The sequence below is a fragment of the Archocentrus centrarchus genome, chromosome 12, assembly GCF_007364275.1.
Source record: "Archocentrus centrarchus isolate MPI-CPG fArcCen1 chromosome 12, fArcCen1, whole genome shotgun sequence".
Classification (NCBI taxonomy): Eukaryota; Metazoa; Chordata; class Actinopteri; order Cichliformes; family Cichlidae; genus Archocentrus; species Archocentrus centrarchus.
In genome coordinates, this window is record NC_044357.1 from 24,837,055 (window position 1) to 24,857,748 (window position 20,694).

Below are 20,694 nucleotides of genomic sequence, written 5' to 3' on the forward strand. Positions count from 1 at the left end.
GTTTGATTCGTCCTCGGGGACACTGCAGGAACAGCGGAGCTCGTTAAAACAGACAGGTTTACAGCCGAGCCGATCGCCCAGAGGAAGAGAGATGGAACGATGGAAGACAGTGTGTTAGGTGTGTGCGTTTGGATGCACAAAGCAGCAACTGGATTCGCGCACTCCTGAACAGTGTGGTGATGTTTCTGGTCTCCTTTCAGACTACATGATAAACCTTTAACTGAAAAAAATAATCAGCACCTTACCCGAACATTTAAATGACTCTGGAACGTTTGATTAACAGCGTGTATAATCACAGAACAGTACAGAGACATACTGTGCTGGGACATACCTGTGCTGGGACATACCTGTGCTGAGACATACCTGTGCTGGGACATACCTGTGCTGAGACATACCTGTGCTGAGACATACCTGTGCTGGGACATACCTGTGCTGGGACATACCTGTGCTGGGATATACCTGTGCTGGGACATACCTGTGCTGGGACATACCTGTGCTGGGACATACCTGTGCTGAGACATACCTGTGCTGAGACATACCTGTGCTGGGACATACCTGTGCTGGGACATATCTGTGCTGGGATATACCTGTGCTGGGACATACCTGTGCTGGGATGTGCAGAGACTCACCTGTGATTCGCCCGTTGGCCTCCATTGGTGGTTGCCAGCTGATTAAAATGGCACGGGGTCGTCCTTCGCGGCTTATCACTGTTAAATCCTTGGGGGCGGAGCTCGGAGCTGTCAGGGAAACACAAACAGTTTGAAGGGTTACAGTGTTTGGAAATGCTGCAGGCAGACTTTTCCAGAGCAGATATCAAGGTTCAGATTTCTATCCATTTCTCATTGCTGGTTGATGCAGAAGCTTTTGTTTTTGTTTTTTAAGTTTTGAGATGTAACACCCAAACCCTGCAAATATGAGTGTCACCTGGAAGTGTGTTCATATTTTACACTTTTAGTCCCCTTGTGTCAAGGCCATTGGATCCTTTGAGGAGGTTTGTGGTTAGATTGTTGAACTAAGGTCTGTGGTTAACACAACCTTTAGTCATATCAACATTTTCTTCTACAACATAAAATACACAAATAAGTACCCAGTGCTGAAGCTATTACTTTGTCCCAGAGAAGGCAGCTGCTAACAAGTGGCTGAATAAATTCTCTGGAATATGCTGAACACAGGAGTTCAGTAGTGACTCATTAAAGTCATGAATGTGTAGTTTGTTCATAAAGTAACATAATCTGCATTTAACCTTCAAATATCATAAAAGTGGAGCAAATTCATGGTAATTATCTTGCTGAATAAATGAGTAAATATAAAGATTTTTATTTCCTATGAAGCTTATTTTCTGCAATAATCCAAAAACATATGACAAAAATACAAAAGGAGCCGAGTTCTGGACAAAAAAATATACTGTGTAGCACGTGACCTACAAATGGAAACCAAAAAGCTTCTGGTACATAAAATCTCATCCTTTGCCTATAGCTTGTACATATTCATATGCAGAATAGAGTGTAGATCATCTATTATCAGAAGGTTGTTGGCTCGATTCCCGGCTGCTCCAGTATCTTTGGGAAGATACTGAACCCCAAGTTGCTCTTCGATGTGTTTATCGGAGTGTGGATGTGCGTGGATGTTGGATATCTTAGGTGTACGTGTGTGAACGGCTCAGTGAGGCATGTTGTATAAAGTGCCCTGAGTGCTCAGTATATAAAAACCAGTCCATTTATAAGATATTCATGATTTCTGTGAACCAGTCATGGCCGTTTATGTCACACTTTTATTGAAAATGGTGAAATGTTATCAGGACTTTGAAAGGGCATCTAAAAAAGGCTAAACTGAGTTCCAGAGTGAAAGTTCGTTAGACGTTCAGATCCGTCCTAGCTGTGGTTTCAGTCATGCAGACTCTTTGATCCAAACTTTATCGACTCATATACTCATATACATATACATATACTCATATACAGCTGCAGATACCACTTCCCCTTTCACTGTTTAGTTTCAACATTTGCACAACTTTTGTGCGTTCGGGAAGTTCCTGAGCGGACAATAATCCTTAATGAGCGCCGCTCAGCTGCTCTTTGGCTTTGTTGTGACTTTCTGCTGTTTGGATGTGAGGAAACTGTACAGACGGCAATTTTCAACACTTTCCTGAACTGCCCTTTTGTGTTGCTTCTGTTGTGAAAATGTCAAGCGCTCGGCCTCACGAGAAAGACTCCGGCTTGTTGTCCTCCTCCAACCGTCACCATGGAAACTAAGTGGCAGCCTATCAGAGGTTCAGTGTGTGACGGCCGTGGGTGCTTCCTGACTTACAGATGTGATTAAAGACGAGTTTTTAAGTTTCACACCAGGACAGGACTCAAAGCCTGCACCCCAGAGCTGGCTAATGAAACTGCTTGTTAAATCTGACACGACGAGCTGGAGGAAATTACAAGTTCCAGCTGAGCCTGTTAGTGATGGTGACAACCTGTACTTATCATAAATACAGAGGAAGACCTCGAGAAAATACATTGCGCGCACACCTGCTGGGGAAAGTAGTGGCTCCAGCACTCAGAGCAGACATAATTAAAACTAGCTTCAGTTTGCAGTCAGTGCTACTGAATTGTTGATTACTGATGATGAGCTGTATCACCAAAATACCAATTTATACTAACAAAACAGATCAAGATTCAAATGTGACACCAAATGGCAAAGTTAATCTTTCCAGCAGGCTTTGAACACCTACACAGGCTGTTCAAGTATTCAGACTGATTTGATTTGATTTGAATTGGAGGTGGGTGGAGCTGTTTTGGGAATTAAACCATCAAATACATTCAGTCTCATCTCATAAGCATATTTTGAGTGGTGGATGCTAAGAGGATGCTTCACAGGTCTAGGCAGGTAGCAGGTGGGGTCCCTTGGGAGAGCATCCTAGCGTGACTATTCTTTATATTACATGTTAAGGATTTAAAATCAGCACCCTCATGAAGGCTTTCTTTAGGTGGAAATATGGGCACTGATACTGCCGCAAGCGGCTAAAAGTGAATTAGAAAATATGTTGTGCACGAATCTACAGAAATTTGCATCCTGGCTCTGCCACTGCAAACAGAGGCACCATTGTTTTGGATTTCAAATCAGCGAAGAATACTTTACAGTAGGCCAAACAATAAGCCAGCTGTTCCCAGATGGCATACAGCGGGACTCCTCGCTTCTACTGCAAAATACAACTGCACAAACAATTATGAAAAAATTACTAATTTTTAATTCACTGTATCAGAGTTTCTTCATTTCTTTAAAAAAAAAAGTCAGTTCATACACTTCCTGGATGGTGGGAATAATATGAATGACACATTAAAAGATCTAAATGGCAAGAAGACAACTTTACAGCCTTCCCTCTGCCAGGGTGCCTCTGGCAGGAGAAGTTGGATAATACTAAAAATCCCAAGAAAGCTGAAGATGAACTTGGAAACCAAACGTCCCCTTTGAGGGAAACAACCTAATTCAGCTTTCTGAAATTGATAAATGAACTCTACTGGTGGGAAATAGAAAGGGTGTAGAAAATTATGGAGTCAACCTAAGCTGAATTAATATCTTAGATGTTATCACGGAGAACGTTAATTTCACTGAACTTTGATCCCCTTTATTGTTAAATAAAAACCATGCGGTGTCATCCTTTTTCAGCTTCAGAAGAAGAACAAGTTTAAGGACCACTGGTCTATTTCCAGAGGGATTTCAACCACAGGCAGCAACAGTTTGTTGGACTGTTTGAACATGCCAGATAAAGCAATGGAGGCTTCTGGAGTTTACACACCCAAAAAAAAAAAAAACACTGCAGCTGACAAGCATTAGGCCCAGATGCCACAAATTTGTTATAATGAATGGGCCCTTAAGCCCTGCTCATGTATAAATCTATAAAGATTCACTCATGGTGCATCACTTTGTAGCTGATGATGGCTGGATGCTGGCCCGGGAATGACCTGGAGGAGGCGGCTGGGGAGAGGGAGGTCTGGGTTTCTCTGCTTAGGCTGCTGCCTCTGTGACCCAGCCCCAGATAAGCAGAAGAAAATGAATGGATGGACGGATGGATGCTGTTTTCAGGTCACTGAGGTTTAAGGGCATTCATTAATATTAAGGTCCCACAACAGCATTTCAATCAGATTTAAGTCTGGACTTTTACAAGGGCATTCCAACACCTCGATTCTTTTCTTCTTCTTTTCAGCCATTATGCTGTACATTTGCTGCTGTTCTTGGGATCATCATCCTGTTGCATGACTCAATTTCAGACAAGCTGTTGGACAGATGGTCACACAATTGACTCTAGAACACTTTGGTCTACAGAGAGGTTTATAGTTGACTGTATAGTTGACCCAGGGCATGTGGCTGCAAAACAAGCCTGAATCATCACCCCTCCACTTCATTCACAGACAGTCGGTATGTGCTGTGTTCGGTTTCTCCAAACGTGGTGCTGAATAGCTCCACTTTGGTCTAACCTGTCTGAAGGACATTGTAAGAACTGCCATTCTTCAGCTACTGATAACATGGTACTGTGCTGCTCTTTTTATAGATTTGTCTAAAGCGTTTGATACTGTTGAACATTTTCTTCTAAAAAAGTGCCTTTTTGAAATTTTCAAATCAAACAATGAAATGGTTCATCTATCCATCCTCCACCAACTATCCTGTTCAGGGTCATGGAGCCTATTCTAGCTGTCATAGGGCAGGAGGCAGGGTGCACCCTGTACAGGTCACAGAGAATCACCAGTTAATCTAACCCCAGTAACTTGGACTGTTAGAGGAAACGGGAGAAAACCCACGCAAACATGAGGAGAACAAGCAAACTCCACACAGAAAGGCCCGGGCCAAGGTGGATTCGAACCTAGACCTTCTCACTGTGAGGCAATAGTGCTAACCACCACACCACCATGCTGCCCCTGAAATGGTTCAATAATTATTAATTAATTACAAATAGGACTCAGAGTATGCAAGCAGATGGTATGTTGTCAGCCTGTAATTAAAGGAGTACCACAGGGGTCAGTTCTTGGACCTCTACTTTTTATTCTTTACATTAATAATATTACACAGAATGTGGACACCGCACAATATCATCTCTATGCTGATGACTGTGTTATTTATAGCTCGGCCCCTACTCAAGCACAAGCGCTTGCTCAAGTACAGTCGGCGTTTGACACCGTCAAACAAAACCTTCATGTTTGAAACTTGTTTTTAATGCAGAAAAGATGAAACTTCTGCTGTTCTCAACAAATCTAAATCTTTACCTAAGGATCTTCCCCAAGTATTTACTGTGCAAGGTGCTCTACTACTCAGGCCCCCACTTATTGAGGTGTCAGGACTGTTATAAAGTGTACCAAGGGTTAGGACAGAGAGAGGCAAGAAAGCGTTTAGTTTTGCTGAACCACATTCATGGAAGAATTTACAAAAGAGCCTTAGACATCAGGAACTGGTTTCTCTGAGTGAGTTTAAGGAATTGTTAAATAAGTTCTATATGACTGCATTAAATTGTAGATGTTTGTTATGATTTAATTGTTATGGTGTTCTTAGATTTAGAATTCCTGGGTGTAATTTTTATTAGTAATTTTACTTTCTGTTGCTTCTGTGTTTAACTCTGGAAACAGCTGATGTCACCCTGTCCAGGTCACTCCTGAAAAGAGATTTTAATCTCAATGTGTTTTACCTGTTTACATAAAGGAAGGAAAAGGGCAGTAAGGGTGTACTTAGAAAGTGGAAACTTTATTTTCAACATGAATGTTGAGCCTATTTTGTACTATTTTGTGGGGCTGTACTTTAAAGTAATCAGCATGAGTAATCTCTGCAAAAATGCTTAAAAATGCCCTTTGGCAGAGGGTAATAATAACCTCTGTCCATTTGTCTGAAAGCAAACAGCGAGCGTGGTATTCTCGGTCGAACGTTTGCAGATGAAACTGATCGGGCTGAATGAGTTCATCAATAAACTTTTGCCATAAAAGGTTATTTTCTAATATCATATGATAGTCATGTTGACAAAGGTACCCTTACCTCAGTGATGTCATTCATTTGTACCTGCAAAATTAGTACCTGTTGTGATTTACACAGCATTATTTTTTTCTTGCACAAACCTTCCTAACCAAACCTTTACCATAGCATTTTAACATAAAACACACATGCTTTCAGCAGTGACTTTTTCCTTCTATGAGTAATTCTTGTGGGCAGATGGAGGCACTGACATATTTTGTTTTGTTTTTTTGTTTTTTGGAGGATTTGGATGGTATTTTAGATTATCAGCTCTCAGGGGAGGCTGCAGCACTGAAAACACTGCAACATATCAACATTTGTCAAAAGGCTAAATTCCTGTGTTGTACAGCACCCCAGCGAGCGGTGGAACATTATAAACTCTTGCTGGAGTAGTAGCTCAAAGCCATTTTGACTCTGCAGAGACCTCCCTTACAACTAATCAAAAACAAGCTTCAGATTCCTAAAAATAATAGCTCATTAGAGAAAGGAGAGGATTACTGTGGTTCTAAGGCAAAACTGTTCTGTAGAAACAAATGCAGTCTAAGTAGCATACACTATATGAAAGCTTAATCACTTATTCATAGCTCCATCAAGCAATCAATCACACACCAGTACTATAATTGTGCTTTTTTCTTTTTTTTTTGATGTACAAAAATCAAGTTCATTTTGTAAATTAAACCAAAACATCAGATTTTTATACTGACCACGGCAGACCAGGAACACCTCACAGGAGCTGCAGTTATGAAGATGCTCTCACCCAGTGATCTACCTTTGTCAAACTAGCTCGAATACCTTTTTCCTGCTTCTAACACATCAACTTTGAGGACAAAATGTTTACCTGCACCCTAATATGTCCCCCTAATATGGCAGGACAAAAGACATGCTGTGGAAGAGAGCCATTCTACTCTTAAGTATCAAAGGAACCACAAGTGAGTCCACAGTCTGAGAGCATTATTCAGGTCACCTGTTGGTTGTCATAATGTTACGCTTGATTGATGTATATCCGTATCCACTCTTAGTAATGAGCTGGTTTAGGGGGTTGAGTTAGCGGTGACAGTGCATCACCTTGGTATATTCCGCACTTAACGGTGACTTGTGCGATTGCCTTGGACTTGGCCTCCATCGTTGTCTTCTATAGTCTCACTGAGTTCCCGATGAATGTTATTAGTGCACTATTAGCCTTGCACAGTGCCAAGCACCCCAGTATCCATGTGCGGGGCACTGAGTTGTAGGCTTTCTTGTAGTCAATCCAGGCAGTGCTCAGGTTGATCAACCAGGAGCTGGTGCTTTGGTCCTCTGGGGTTATTTCCAATGCCTTTCTGAGCTGTGCTTATGTATTGACTCATGTGTTTATTCAGCTTTGTTGCTACTCTGCCTGAGAGCAGTTTCCATGCTGTGGAGAGCCATGTAATTGGCTGGTAGTTTGATGGTGTTGTACCCTTGTGGGGATCCTTCATGGTTGTTCCATCCTGTGTTACCCTGTCGCTTATTTGTGCTTCCAGGTGATTATATATAGTGCAGGATCATTAACTTCATCATCATTATGTCTTAGATTATAATACACTGGTATTTTTCTCACATTTCCTTTCTTATTTGTCACAGTGGTGCAGAGATGGTATGAACTGCAGTAAAGGCAGCGTGTTCTTTGCTTTGCCTTTGAAAAAGTGGTCAGTATGTGTATTGTTGTGAAAATATGGTGAGTGTGTGCCTCCAGAGCCGGTGGATCACTGCAGGGACTGAGTGGGCTCAGTCCGTCTGCTCACTCTGAATGTCAATGTATTCCAGCGAGCCCCGGGGAACCGGGGCCGTAATGCCGTTCACGCTTAATTGGGTGACAAATCCGGCAAACATGATTGTAAACATCCTGAAAGGGATACCTTGACATTTTGATTTCAGTCTGCAGTTGGGTTTCATTGCTGCAGACGAGTTGTTGTGGAGTTTCTAGATGACTGTTCACTGAACCAAAACATCATTTCTATCCATAGTTAAACTCCTTATTAAAAGTAATTGCTGTTCAGGGAGGGGAAGAAAATAAAGTAATGCATCTCATTGTTTGGTGCACCCATGTTTCCTGAACCTGCCCTGTTTTCCTAAGTCTGTGAAAAACAGTGAAGTTTCTGCACATTTTAAATGTCAGTGAAAAGGTTCATCACAATGCAATAATACAAAACAAAACCAAAACACTACCCACCTCAATCCCAGCATTTCCACAGCTCTCATTCACTGTTTATGTGCTGCAGTGCATTCTGGTAGCTCCGCAGTTTGTTTAAAGACCCTGATTTGCAATGTTATCAACAAGGTGATGCAAATATGTGTTATTTTGTTAGTCTGCAGACTAACAAAATGCTTTTAGATTGGATCCTTGCCTCTCCTTAGTGATAAGCTAATATTTGCTTTGTGTTAGGAAGCTATTGGAGTTACCTAAGATGATTATAAACATAATACCATTTCTGAGAGCTTTTTTTTACTAATATTACACTTTAACAAGTTGCTTTGCCCATAAAAACATTTGACAGAATATCTGCTGCACACACTTACTGCCTTACTTTGGTCTCCACTAAGGTTCAGGTTTTTATTTTGATTATGAAAACTGAGCTCGGTGTAATTTCCCCCTGCATCCCAGCACTCTGCAGCTTTCAGAAGGTGAGAATTCACACAGTTCAAACTGAGTGCTGTGTCAGGTTTGTTTCCTTTGCTGGAGTGGGTGCTCTGTCTCTCTACAGTTTGGGCAGTTGCAGGTAAAGGTGAGCACTCGTCAGTCCAGAGTGACACTCGTTAGTCTTTCCCTGAATAACCTGCAGTTACAGCCTGATGAAAGCTTGTGAGCTTCACAGGTTTTGGGTCAGAAACAGGTTCAGGCTAAAGTTCCAATTAGTGGCCAATGGCAGAGTTATGGGATCCTCACAAGGACAGCAGGTGTGCGCCCGACAGACGTACCTGCTTCATACGTCGTGGCGTGCGCCGTCATACTCCAGGTGCTGGACTTGCGGCCTTTGGTGACCATGACAGCAAACTCGTACATGGTGTTTGGTTTGAGGCCGGTTACGGTGTGGCTGAGCGCCGTGGTGTCTGCAGACTGAACACACAACATTTATTGGAAGATGACTTTGTGTTAAACTAAAGCACACGAGGCTAAAGCTGTTACTTCAGGGATGATACATTTAAAAAATCCCATCCCTGTGCTGTGGGAATTTATAATTTTTGGCTTATAAAAACTGTTCTCCCAAGTCTTGGCAATCAGAGGACAAAACATCAGATTCATCAAAAACTAATTATATTTTTGCCCAAAACATAATTTTCTTCTACAAACTGTAGAGCTAGAGGTCAGGCCTACATATCATCATCAGTGAGGACCTGAAAGCTTTAAAGAGATCCATAAAAAGTTATTAACAGTTCTCTAAAACTTTTGTTTCTTTTCCATTTCCTGTGACCCTTCTTCACTTTAGTTTGCACTTTAAGAAGATTTGTAGCTTTTATTTTTGACAACAGTTATTAACAAACTTCAGAAGCTGCATGACATCTGTTTGCAGATTTGTCCCTGTGGCACAAAGAAAATGTCTCGTTTTCAGTGTTTGATGAGTGGGAAGTGGAAGCGAAGACGTCATTCTCCGTTTCTTCTTCTCTGCTTTTTATTCAGCAGAACAGAAAGTCTGGCCTCGTATAGATTTCCTTTTTACGGCGTTTTGGAAGATCTTTTCTCCCCATCTCATGAGTTTGGTTCCCCAGGGAAACTCAGCAAAATCAAAGATGGATTTTTATCCTGCTTTCCAAAAAATGATACAAGAGTAAAGTTTTTACTACAACAGGGCTGCTTAACATTTGAAGTCATTTCTGCCAGCTCGCAGATTTTAATCAATAAAAGCTTCAAAAGTGTAGAAAAAATCTTAAATTTAATTCTACGGACTCCTTTGGTCTCCAGGAGGGCCGTGCACGATTAATCTTGCTGGTGTTGAGCAGCAGCAACAGTTACTGACTGAATGGAGGCATCAGGCAGGTATAAACTTTAATCCCTGTCGGCTGACAGCCCTAAACTGAATCCAAGCTTTAAAAAATGCATTTAATCTCTTTTATTTATTTCACAGGGACGGTTTAAACCACGTGCTTTGTTAAAAGCTCATTTTGCTTTCTAGTGCAGGATATTAGCTATCTGCATTTCACACAGACAAGATAATAATCAGGCTCAAACTGAGAAATGTACAAATCCCAAGCAAGACAGTATGTTCTTGTCTGAGTCCAGTCCCTGCTGTTCATTCAAAATTCCTGTGAGATACTAAAGATATCAGTTTGAGAATTTGTTTACTTTTTATAGATTAATGTTTCAACTTTGGTTCCAAATAAAGTTTAATTGTCTCAGTGATGTCAGCACCCAGAGCACTGCGTGTATTTACCTTGTACTTGCCGCTGGTGGAGTAGCTGGTCTTCCACTTGACGGAGTAGTACCGGACCTCCGACGACTTCTGGTTCTTGGTCATAGAGTTGTCGGCCCAGGACACACGGACTGAATCCGAGGACAGAGCCACCGCTTGGACCCCCACTGGGGGAATCATGGGAGTGCTGGTGTCTGGCATGGGAGTGGGGTATTTATCAAAGAGGTGGAAGAGGTCATCCTCAGATGGGTCTATGGGGTCTTTGGGGGGTTAACGGTTACCAGGGTGTTTGGGAACATTTAATGAAATCATACAAATCAATGAATGTGCAATAATGAAAAGTTTACATATGGAAACATATCAAAGACAAGTCAATAAATAATAAATAGATAGGATGACATGCAATTTTGGAAGTGACATGCAACAGGCAGCCATGTTTGTTGGGGGGGGAGGAAGAGTGGGTGGATGAGGAAGTGAAACACAGGAGAAAAGAAGAGAAAAAGAGAAAGATTAAGAAGACAAAAAGAGATAAAGACATCACTCTAAACAGGAAGTGGAGCCACAGATCCACAAAGGGGCGGGGCTTACAGGCCCAACCCCATCTTGGGGAGCAGATTTATAATGGACGGAACCAGTGACACAAAAATAAAACTCAAGTTCTAATAAAATGTTTCCTTGAAGAAAAAAAATGGATTAAATCCAGACGTGATGAGTTTTCTGTATATTTAAACAAATATAAACTCATTGGTGTGGATCTGTGGTTCCAGCCAATCAGAGAGCTGCTGCTACCTTCAGATAGAAATGAGAAACAGAAACATAAATTAATGTTAATTTCTTCATTTACTCCTGAGCATCTCTCCAAAATCAAGGAGTGTGTGTGTGTGTGTGTTTGCTACAACCAATAATCTGGCGTGTGCTGTGTGTTGCTGAGTATATTTATTACACTGCTGAGTTTGAAGATGCATTGATTGGTGGTTTAAATGTAACATTCAGGTACCCACGTGTGATGTGTTTAGGGGAACATTGGAAAATTGTAAACATGGCACTGACCAACACAGCTAAATGTGTACGAACAGTTTTCAGTGTGCTCCTTAGTTCTTGGTGTTTCACAGCAATGAACTCCCACACAGTGAATTCCTTTTGATTATTTTTAGCAGCTCCATCAGTCAGGGTTAGCTGTGCTCCCCAGGCTCATGATGTGCTTTATACACTGCACCAGTATAGAAAACACGAGTGGGTACTTATGGAGGGTACCCTCTTAGAAAACTGTAACATTTTATGCCTGCGTCTGCTTTCACAACAACAAATTTCTGGCATGTGAGGTGTTTAGAGGGCATGGGTAAGAGTTACACTCACAAATCTAAAGATTAAAAAAAGTCAGGACTGTGCTGGAGACACAGACTGAATACCTCAGTGAATGTGACTTCTGAACCAGAAAGATGGACCTGAAGGCAGCAGGATGTGGAAAAAAAAGGTGTTAACAGACACTAACGGAGAGCTGGAACGAGCAGAGGTAAATACAGTAAACTAATGAAAGCCACTCTGCTGGTTCCAGCTCTGCGACCTCTGACCTACAGACAGCTGAAGCCACTGAAAGCAGAAACACGGCGATGCAGATCGTTTAAAATCCACAGAAACACGTCCACGGTGGAGTTAACAGAGCTGTTTACGGGTTCGCTGCAAAGCTGCTGACATTAATTTGAACTGAAATGTTATTTTTAGTCTTATTCGTTTAATGAGCAAAACAGCCTGCAGGGCAGCTAAAAATGAGCATTTGTAATGCAGGAAAATCTCTGAGCTTTGGTCCTGACTGGGCTCTGCTGCGGAGTGGATATACGGAATAAAAGAGGCCACTGAAATACGAGACAACTTTATTGTGTATTTAAATGTTGCCTTACTTTACTGTACGAATGGGAGACAGGCAGCTGCAGCTAAGCGTTTCTTTGCATTTTATTCCCACTTGTAGAAAATAAGATGAGAAGAAGCTGATCTCTGTCAGTCCTCCTGCAGTAGTTTTTTTTCAGGATTCGAACATCTCTTTGTCTTGTACACTTACTGTCTGACACCCACACACACACACACACACACACACACACACACACACACACACACACACACACACACACACACACACACACACACACACACACACAGAGACTTCAGAAGTGTAACAAGAACAAATCATTTTGAACTTCACAGCTGCTCAGACTGCACCGTCTCCTCAGGCTTCACATTATCAACCCTCAAAATCTGCACTATCTGGACTTCACGAGGGGTCAAACCGGGCCATAGATTTAACTGGGAGGTCCGCTGGCTACCACAAAGCAGAGCCATTATTATAAACTGACACACTAATCAGCAGTGATTCCACTGAATCCATGTAATTGCAACCATAAATCCCAGCAGTGGCCTCGCTTTAATACATAAAGGCTTCACTTGCAGCCAAAACAAGAGTGCTTAAAATGAAACCCATCTGACTTATGCAAAAAAAACGTATTATGCTCATTTACAGCTATATATTTTTTTATTTTTGGACTCTATTAAGAGTAGCTCTGCATGATTTATGAAAAATAACACATACACAAGCAGGAAAAATAAACCGTACAGTAAAATAAAAGAAGATCTCTTTGTAGAACGAAAAAAACTAGCTTACATTTCCATATAATATTGCTACATGCAGATGTTTTTAAAATTGTGTATTTACATAAAGAGCTAACAGGAAGTTGGGGGTTGCAGATTCACATTGGTGTGTATCTGCAGTTAAATACTGCTGAATTTTACAGTCTTCCCAAAGTTCAGCTGGAAACTGAACTTCATTGTGTAAATGAAATGACAGATAAAATAATATTGAATTTGTGAATTTTGTTACAATGATGGATTATTAAACAAGCTTTAAGTCAGGGGTTCCAAACTCCTGGCCCGCAGGCCGCTTCCAGCCCCGCCCCCTACTTGTCAAAAATACTTTAAGTTACTTTTTTGACATTTCGCTTGACCCTCTTAATTGGAGGGGAAGGCGAAATGTCAAAAAAGTAACTTAAAGGGCCAAATTGTAGGTTATTTTTGACATCAATTCGCGGACCAGAAGTAGGGGGCGGGGCCGGAAGCCGAGTTTGGGCAAGCCTGCTTTAAGTAATGAGGTCAGTATATGTCACAGTTCTTCTTTACTCTTGGCTGAAATGATGTCATAGAGAAAGTATATTCCTAATATGGTCATCTCAGGCAAAGAAGTCCCACCCACCCACTGTTTAAGTCTGTTTGTTAAGGGACAGCCAATCAGAGGCAAGTAGATGAAAGGGGGAGGGAGGGGAACTGAAATGACTTGTTTCAGGCACAGGGGGCAGCACCACGGCCCTTCATAAGGATTATTGTGAACTGGGAATCATGTAGAGCTGCTCTAGTACAGTCCACGAAACTGAGTTGGATATATTGCAGAATAAAATAAAACAAAATCCCTATTAATGTAATTTCACCTTGACAATGAAGGTCAAATAGCATTACTACATTTCTCTGATTTAAACCCTGGATTATATCACAGGCTGAAACTCTGTGCAGGTTCATATGAGGGCAGCAGCAGGAAGCAGGCGCATCCTGTTGCGTCTGCAGTGTAAACCAGAGAATCAACAGTGACATCTGATGTGCTGCTTGTGTTGAGAGATGTACAGCTGCAGGCCAGAAGAGAGAGCGACACTGATGAGAGAGAAAGAGAGAGAGAGCGAGATTGATCGAGGAGGTGTTTGGAGCCGTGGGACGGGCTGCACCGGGCGGCGTCGCGGTTAAACTGCTCGTCCAGCATCACAATAAAGCTCCAGTCAGGACAGAATACTGATGAGGCTGAAGGACACGCCTCCTCCTCCACCCCCACTGCACTCTTCCCTCCTTTCTCTCGAAAGTCCTGTTCTGTATTCTCACATTTCTTCATCCATGTTTTGCACTCCCTCTTCCCCTCCCTTCCTCCTGCTCTAACTTTCTATTCCTCCTTCCCTCCTCTCTTCCCATTACTTTTCCCCCTCGTGTATTTACTTCTTCCTTCCTCTCCATTCTTTTTTCTCCCGCTATCCTTTTATCCCTCCCCTCATCTCACTCGCTGTCTCGCTGTCTCTGCGGTCCTCCAGTCGTTGATTAAATGGCAGCATGGTGGTTGGTTAGGGATCAGTTCTGCCTCTGCAGTGTGCGGGCAGCGAGGCGAGGACGAGGCAGTATATTAACGAGGATCCCGCCGTTAACGAGCCATTTTTTAAAGCTCTTGTAAAAAAAAAAAAAAAAGAAAAAAAAGAACCTTCTCCAGCAGGCTGCTGCTGTGACGAGAGAGAGAGTGTGTGCGTGTAGGTGTGTGTGCGTGTCACTGTTGACGGCCTTGGCAGAACAGTAATGGGTTTAGTTTCTATCTCAGCCCTCAGGGTCTCAGCTTATCAACTCCTGACTGTCACACTGCAGCTCCATGGTAGACTGTATATCTGTAAAGAACCCCACCTGTATCTGTGTATCTCTGGACAACTCCAGCTGTGTGTATGTATCAATACACAAGTCCAGATGTGTGTATGCAGCTCTACTCCAGATGCTTCTGTGAGCATCTGGAGAACTTCGGATGGGTCTATGAAACGCAAGAATTTCAGATTTGGTGAACAAACCTCTAGTTTACTCCACGCATGTCTGCAAATCTCCATCTCCTGAAAATTCAAGATGTGTCTTAGAATCTCTGGTTTACCAGATGTGTATACATGTTTCCATAGAAGTCCAGATGTTTCTACACATCTCTAGGAAACGTTACATTCCCCCTGAGAACTCCGATCAGTCCATGAACCACTAGAATACCAGGAATGTTTACAAATCTCTATAGAGTTCCAGATGTGTCTACCTCCAGAGAACTCCAGATGTTTCTACACATCAGTAGAAAACTGAGTGCTCTGTGCATCAACAGAAAAATTCTGATTTTGTCCTTAAACCTCCAGAATACTATCAGTACACTTGTGTATTAATACAACATCCCAACATGTCTCTATACAGGGAGCTCTGGATGTCCTTCAGATCTGTAGAATTCGGGCATTCTTTTTAACTAGAGAAGCCCAGATAATCTGATGACTCTTTAACCTTCAGATGTGTTGCACCTGTAAAGAAGTGTAGCTGAATGTATGTCCGTGTATGTCTACAGAAAATCAGATGTGCATAACTTCAGATGATTGCAGGACACCAGTGTGTCTGCAAGTGCAGATATGTGTAGCACTGCACAGTCAATGTGCTCATAAATCAGCACATGTCTGTGTAGCTCTATAGGAGTCCAGATGTGTTTGCATATGCCAAGAGAACCTCCAGATGTACTAACAAATCTCTACAGACCTGCAGACGTGTCCTCCACTCTTTCAAACACTCACAAATGTCCACAAATCTCCACATGTGGAGGTGACTGCTTCAGAACTCCAGATGTTTTCAACAATATCTATACAGCCCCAGGTGTGCTTCAAACATCTAAAGAGTCTTTGTGTATCTTTCAGCACACTGAAAGGATCTTACAGTATATTTACAAACTGCTCTGAACCCCAGATGTGTTTACAGATCTCTTCAGGATTCCAGGTGTATCTACACTGCTATAGAAACAACCTGACCTGTCATCTGTAGAACTAACAGATACAGTACTGCTCACTGTAAACACAGCCACACCTGCTCCTTTGTCTCCTCTCCTGGACTGTTAAGCTGTTTTTCTGCTTCCGCACTCTTTCATGAGCTTTCATTAAACTTGATGAAATGCCTCTCTCTGCAGCACCCCTTTCTTCTGTTTTTCTCTGTGTGAGAGCCACATCTGACCCTCATCTTCCCATCTCTTGCCTCTCCCTTCCTCTCTTAAAGAAATCTCAATCAAAGATAACACGTTAAAAATAACCTTGTTTTGAGCTTCCCCACAAAAACATGCTGGACTGAAGGTTAAGAAACTTTGGTGAGCCGCGTTCTCTCCACTGCTGGTTTTTCCTGTGACTATCATCACATCATGGGCTGAAAAACCTCAGAAATGTGGCGTTTTATGAGCGTTATAAAGGATTTATGTCAGCTGCAGGCTGCTGGGTGAGCAGAGAAGGGCCGGCTGTTTAATTCATAAGATGAAACTTGGCTGTGAGTTGGATGTGTTTCATTTATCTCACTTCTGCAGCTCATCGTCTGCAGGGAGAGCTAATGAGTCTCCCTCTTTCACACACACTCACACACACACACATGTAGTGAAGGCATGGGTATAAGCCATCACACAGTATATCAATACATAAACAAACATAACTACAGTACATGTTATGCACAACAAATGCTGGTGACTTAAGTGTGAGCAGATTCCTCCACATGAATATTTCAGGACTTTGCATCCAGATTGAAGCCCGATTATTAGAAAGCCTCTCTGCTAAATCAAAACACAACTACACTGGCTTCACTGGCATCAGCTCAAACATGGCTGCAAGAGAAAAAAAGCAGATTAAAGACGTCTCCGTTTGCTCGCTGTGGCCTCTTCTTCAGTGTTCAAAAACATGAAGCCAGATACATCAGTGTTTGGAAAAGTTTGATTTTTCCAGTCATGATTTTGACTTGGATATTGATCAAGCTGCAGCCTCCGGGGCTGGAAAATGAGGCCAGCGTGGAAGTGCCAAAAACTTCCCCAGTTTCTCCAGTGGCCACTCGAGGCGAATCAATCCCCACGCAGCTCCCGTTATAACGTGCAGCTTTGCAGCAGAAATAAACACGTTCACAGCCTGCTGCAGTTCTCAGATTACCCCCACATTCACATCTGATAGGACTTAAACTGCATTATTAGGAGCGTGGCCACTGCTGACACAGGCACCTGTACATGTTAATGTAACCTGTGTGTTCAAGTCACTGAACTGGACATGTGCAGTGTGTTTGTGGTGCATTTTAAATACAATTATCTGACAGATCATGTGGTTTTCTTTGAATATATAATTGTTCCAAACGCCAGCACAAGAATTTTGGTCACATGGATTGAAAAAAACAAGGTGGTGAACAGTCACAATCCAGACTCGAACATGTCCAGATTTTCTATTGAGTCTATGATATTAATGTGAATGTTTAAGAGTGGAAACCTTAATATGATGTAAGAGGGTAAGAGTACTGTTCCTGCTCCTAAAGCTGCTAATCCTGATGCTCCTACCACGGCTGCTGCTGCTCCCGCTGATGTTAACAGAGTCAAAGCTGGCATTAGTGCTACAGCTACTGCTAATGCTTAAAATGTCAAAACTGCTACTAATACTGTTGAACACACGTTCCATCCAGTGATACCACTAATACTGCTAATATGATGCTCATATTCAGAATTGACATGTTATTATATGCTAATCATATCTGCTGCCTTAGTGCTCTGTAAACACAGATTAGTGGGACTGTTATCGGCGCCTAGCGAGTCATCCTACCTGTCAGGGATCGAGTGACGGCGCTCTCGTACAGAGGAACTCCCTCCCCGGCGTTATTGAAAGCCTTCAGGGAAATCACGTAGTGCGAGCTCGGCTCTGAGGAAGAGAAAGAAGGAGGGAGAGCGAGTCGTTTTAAATGGCGTTCAGCACAGTACATCATCATGTTGGGATGCAACTGACCGCTGGCTGACTTCTTTATGTTTCAGCTGTGCTATTTACTTAAAAGAAGCATCATTAAAAGTGAGTGGGGGGAAGATTGAAAGGTCAAGTTCGGTTTGGCAGAACTGACTTGACATGAGCACAAGTCTCAGTCCTGCTCAGAGGCTGCGGCTTTTTTCCTAGTTTGACAGTAAACACAGAAAGTTGAGTCCTTCAGGGAGATTTGGACTTTTTGTTTGTCACATGGAAGCTGCAAATTTTACAGGATTTTTACAACGAGGTGTAACAATACGATTCAATCATGACTCTGATACTTTTGGCATGCACTGACTTGGGCTAAGCAAAGTGTTTTGTGGGCCAGATGTGGTCCAAATTCCACACTTGAAATCCACATGAGGCAGGCCTGGGGCTGAACTGAGGCCCAAGTGCAGATGTTGGCCACATGTGGGTCAAATATTCCTCATTTGATATATCTGGTCCACAAAGTCAACCTCAGCCACAATCCAAGCAGTCTCATATGCACATGAGAGGGTGGGGAGGTCCCAGAGGACAGCGTGCCACCAAAAATATCAGTGTTCCCCTGACGACAATAGTCCAACTATGTTTCATGGCAGAAGTAAAGAACAGCATCTCACATTTCCTTTGTTGTAAACTTGCAAAGTGAAGTATTTCAGGAACAGTAGGCAGTGGCTCAAACCATCATGAGGAATATGAGGAAGAGTCCATTATTCAGAACTTGTTATTATTTAGTGTAGGATGTTTTTTCCATGCATATTTCCTACCTGTGGCTGCACTAATGTGACCACACACTGCTAACAGGGTTCTTGGGGTGACCATCCATTTTCATAAAGGGCTTTGAGGGCTCACAGCCACCTGTTCAGCCACACCCTCGCTGCACTCATCATCATGCAGCGGCTCATCCCCCCGCCGCCGCCGGTCACGCGCGATGATGCTGCATGTCGTCTCCATGTAGCGCCAAACCGTCGCAGCGTTTAGGCAAACACGGCGGCTCTGCTCCCCAGACGCCTCACCACATGAATTAATGATCACCATGAATTATGAATGCTGTGTACATATGTGCGCTCGTTCCCACGTGTGCATGCGACACAGCGGCACGGTTTTATTTTTTCCATCACTCCTCCATTATGAGACCTGTGATGGGAATTCGCAGCCGCATATAAAATTGCACCCAATTTGTTATTGTCTTCTTTGGCATGCAAATTGGTTGTTGCACTCACCGGGGAGGATGTTTTCTCTTTTTCGACCCTTCACAATTAGATTTCCACCTCAAGCAGCTTTCTTATTAAATTCCTTTAAATTATTGATCGTAATTAAATGGGGGATTTCATCATCATAATGAATTAATGGACGAGGCAAACGCTGTGTCAATATTGGCACGCTGTCGGCAGCAGCAGCTGCGGTTATGAAGAATGAACTTATTAAATAGGTGCTGTTGATAAGCATGCTGGAAATGCCGTGACATGATGAATTATTTTGGTGCTGATAAGAGAAAAGACCAGAAATGAAAAAGCTTCTGACAGTGATGGAAACTATTGGTGATTAACATTCTGCTTATGACTGCAGGTGTTTCTGGCTATGAGGGCTGGTGTTGCATCAGGTGTCCTCGAGCTCTGCCAGTTTGCCCTTTAGCCAGACGCTGAGTGGATCCAGTGTATCCTAAATTCACAGTAAGGCACCCAGCTGCTGAAATAAGGAAAAATCTGTCCACATAAATTCCTTTGCTTGCGCTCAGTGTAGGAAATATCGAGAACTGTTTCACTAAACTGTGGTGCTTCCTCCTAATGGCCTGTTTCCGCTGAATGCATCATTCATCATGTTAAATCACACACAAAATAAGAACGACTACATGAACACCCACTGGACCTGCATAATCTCACAATCTAGGATGTCCTCTTGGGACACAAGGTTGAATTTTAACAAACTCTGACTTTGGTAAAAAGGCGAATAGCCAATAAAAATGAGCGACTTGTCTCACATCAGTGAGTCTGCGCTGAATATGAGCCAAGCAGCAGCTTCTGGGGATGGAAAATTAAGCCAATGCAGAAATGCCAAAAACTGTAGTTCCTTTAATGGCCACTTGAGGCTGGCTCCAAAAATGAGTCAGAAGATAGGCGGTGTTCAAATGTGAAACTTTACAGCCTGTTTACGGCCTGCTAATGATAACAGTTTTGGTCTTTATGGCTAATTTCTCCTTCATAACAGCTGCATGGGGATACAGGAGTTTAAGTCTTAGCGGCTTTGACTGACCGGTATCCCGGCACAGGGAGCTGCAGTCAATCGCCATCTGCTGGCCTCACTTCTGCTAATCTGAGGCAGTGACCCGGATCTCTCAGTCATGTCTGTTGGTGCCTTTTGGAGCATTTTCTGCCAAATATTATGAACTGCTGTGAGGAACGATCTGTGCAAGACGTTTGTGCCTCTGTTTTGGTCTGTGTTAATAATAATATTAATAATTCATTGCATTTGTTCTTTGTACCTACACAGTTTATGAATGTAGTGTGCTCATTTAGCAGCTCATTTGCAGTCTATGTGAGACCCATCAAAAACAAATCAATAAAGAAATGAGGACTTGGTGATGTGTTCAGCATGAACGAGCCTTAAAACGGTGACCCAGCAGTACTGAGGACATGGTGTCAGTGTTTTGGGCAAACCTTACAGTTTATATATTTATCATAATTTATCAGCATATAATGACACTGTTGTGTTTGAGTACATTAAGCAGCATTGGAAATGATGGAAAACTTGTTATCCATAGGAAATGGTGACCTGGT

General features: G+C 42.5%; 1 protein-coding gene across 1 annotated transcript in view; it reads right to left on the reverse strand.

Moving 5' to 3' along the window:
• The window catches only part of dcc (DCC netrin 1 receptor), a 137,222-nt gene that overhangs the window by 72,619 nt on the left and 43,909 nt on the right, over positions 1-20,694 (reverse strand). Inside the window, exons 11-14 of the mRNA XM_030743288.1 lie at positions 17,744-17,839; positions 10,365-10,603; positions 8,914-9,052; positions 630-737 (exon numbers count right to left, since the gene is read on the reverse strand). Of these exons, the coding sequence (XP_030599148.1) occupies positions 630-737; positions 8,914-9,052; positions 10,365-10,603; positions 17,744-17,839 (582 nt within the window). The remainder of the gene's footprint in view (positions 1-629; positions 738-8,913; positions 9,053-10,364; positions 10,604-17,743; positions 17,840-20,694) is intronic.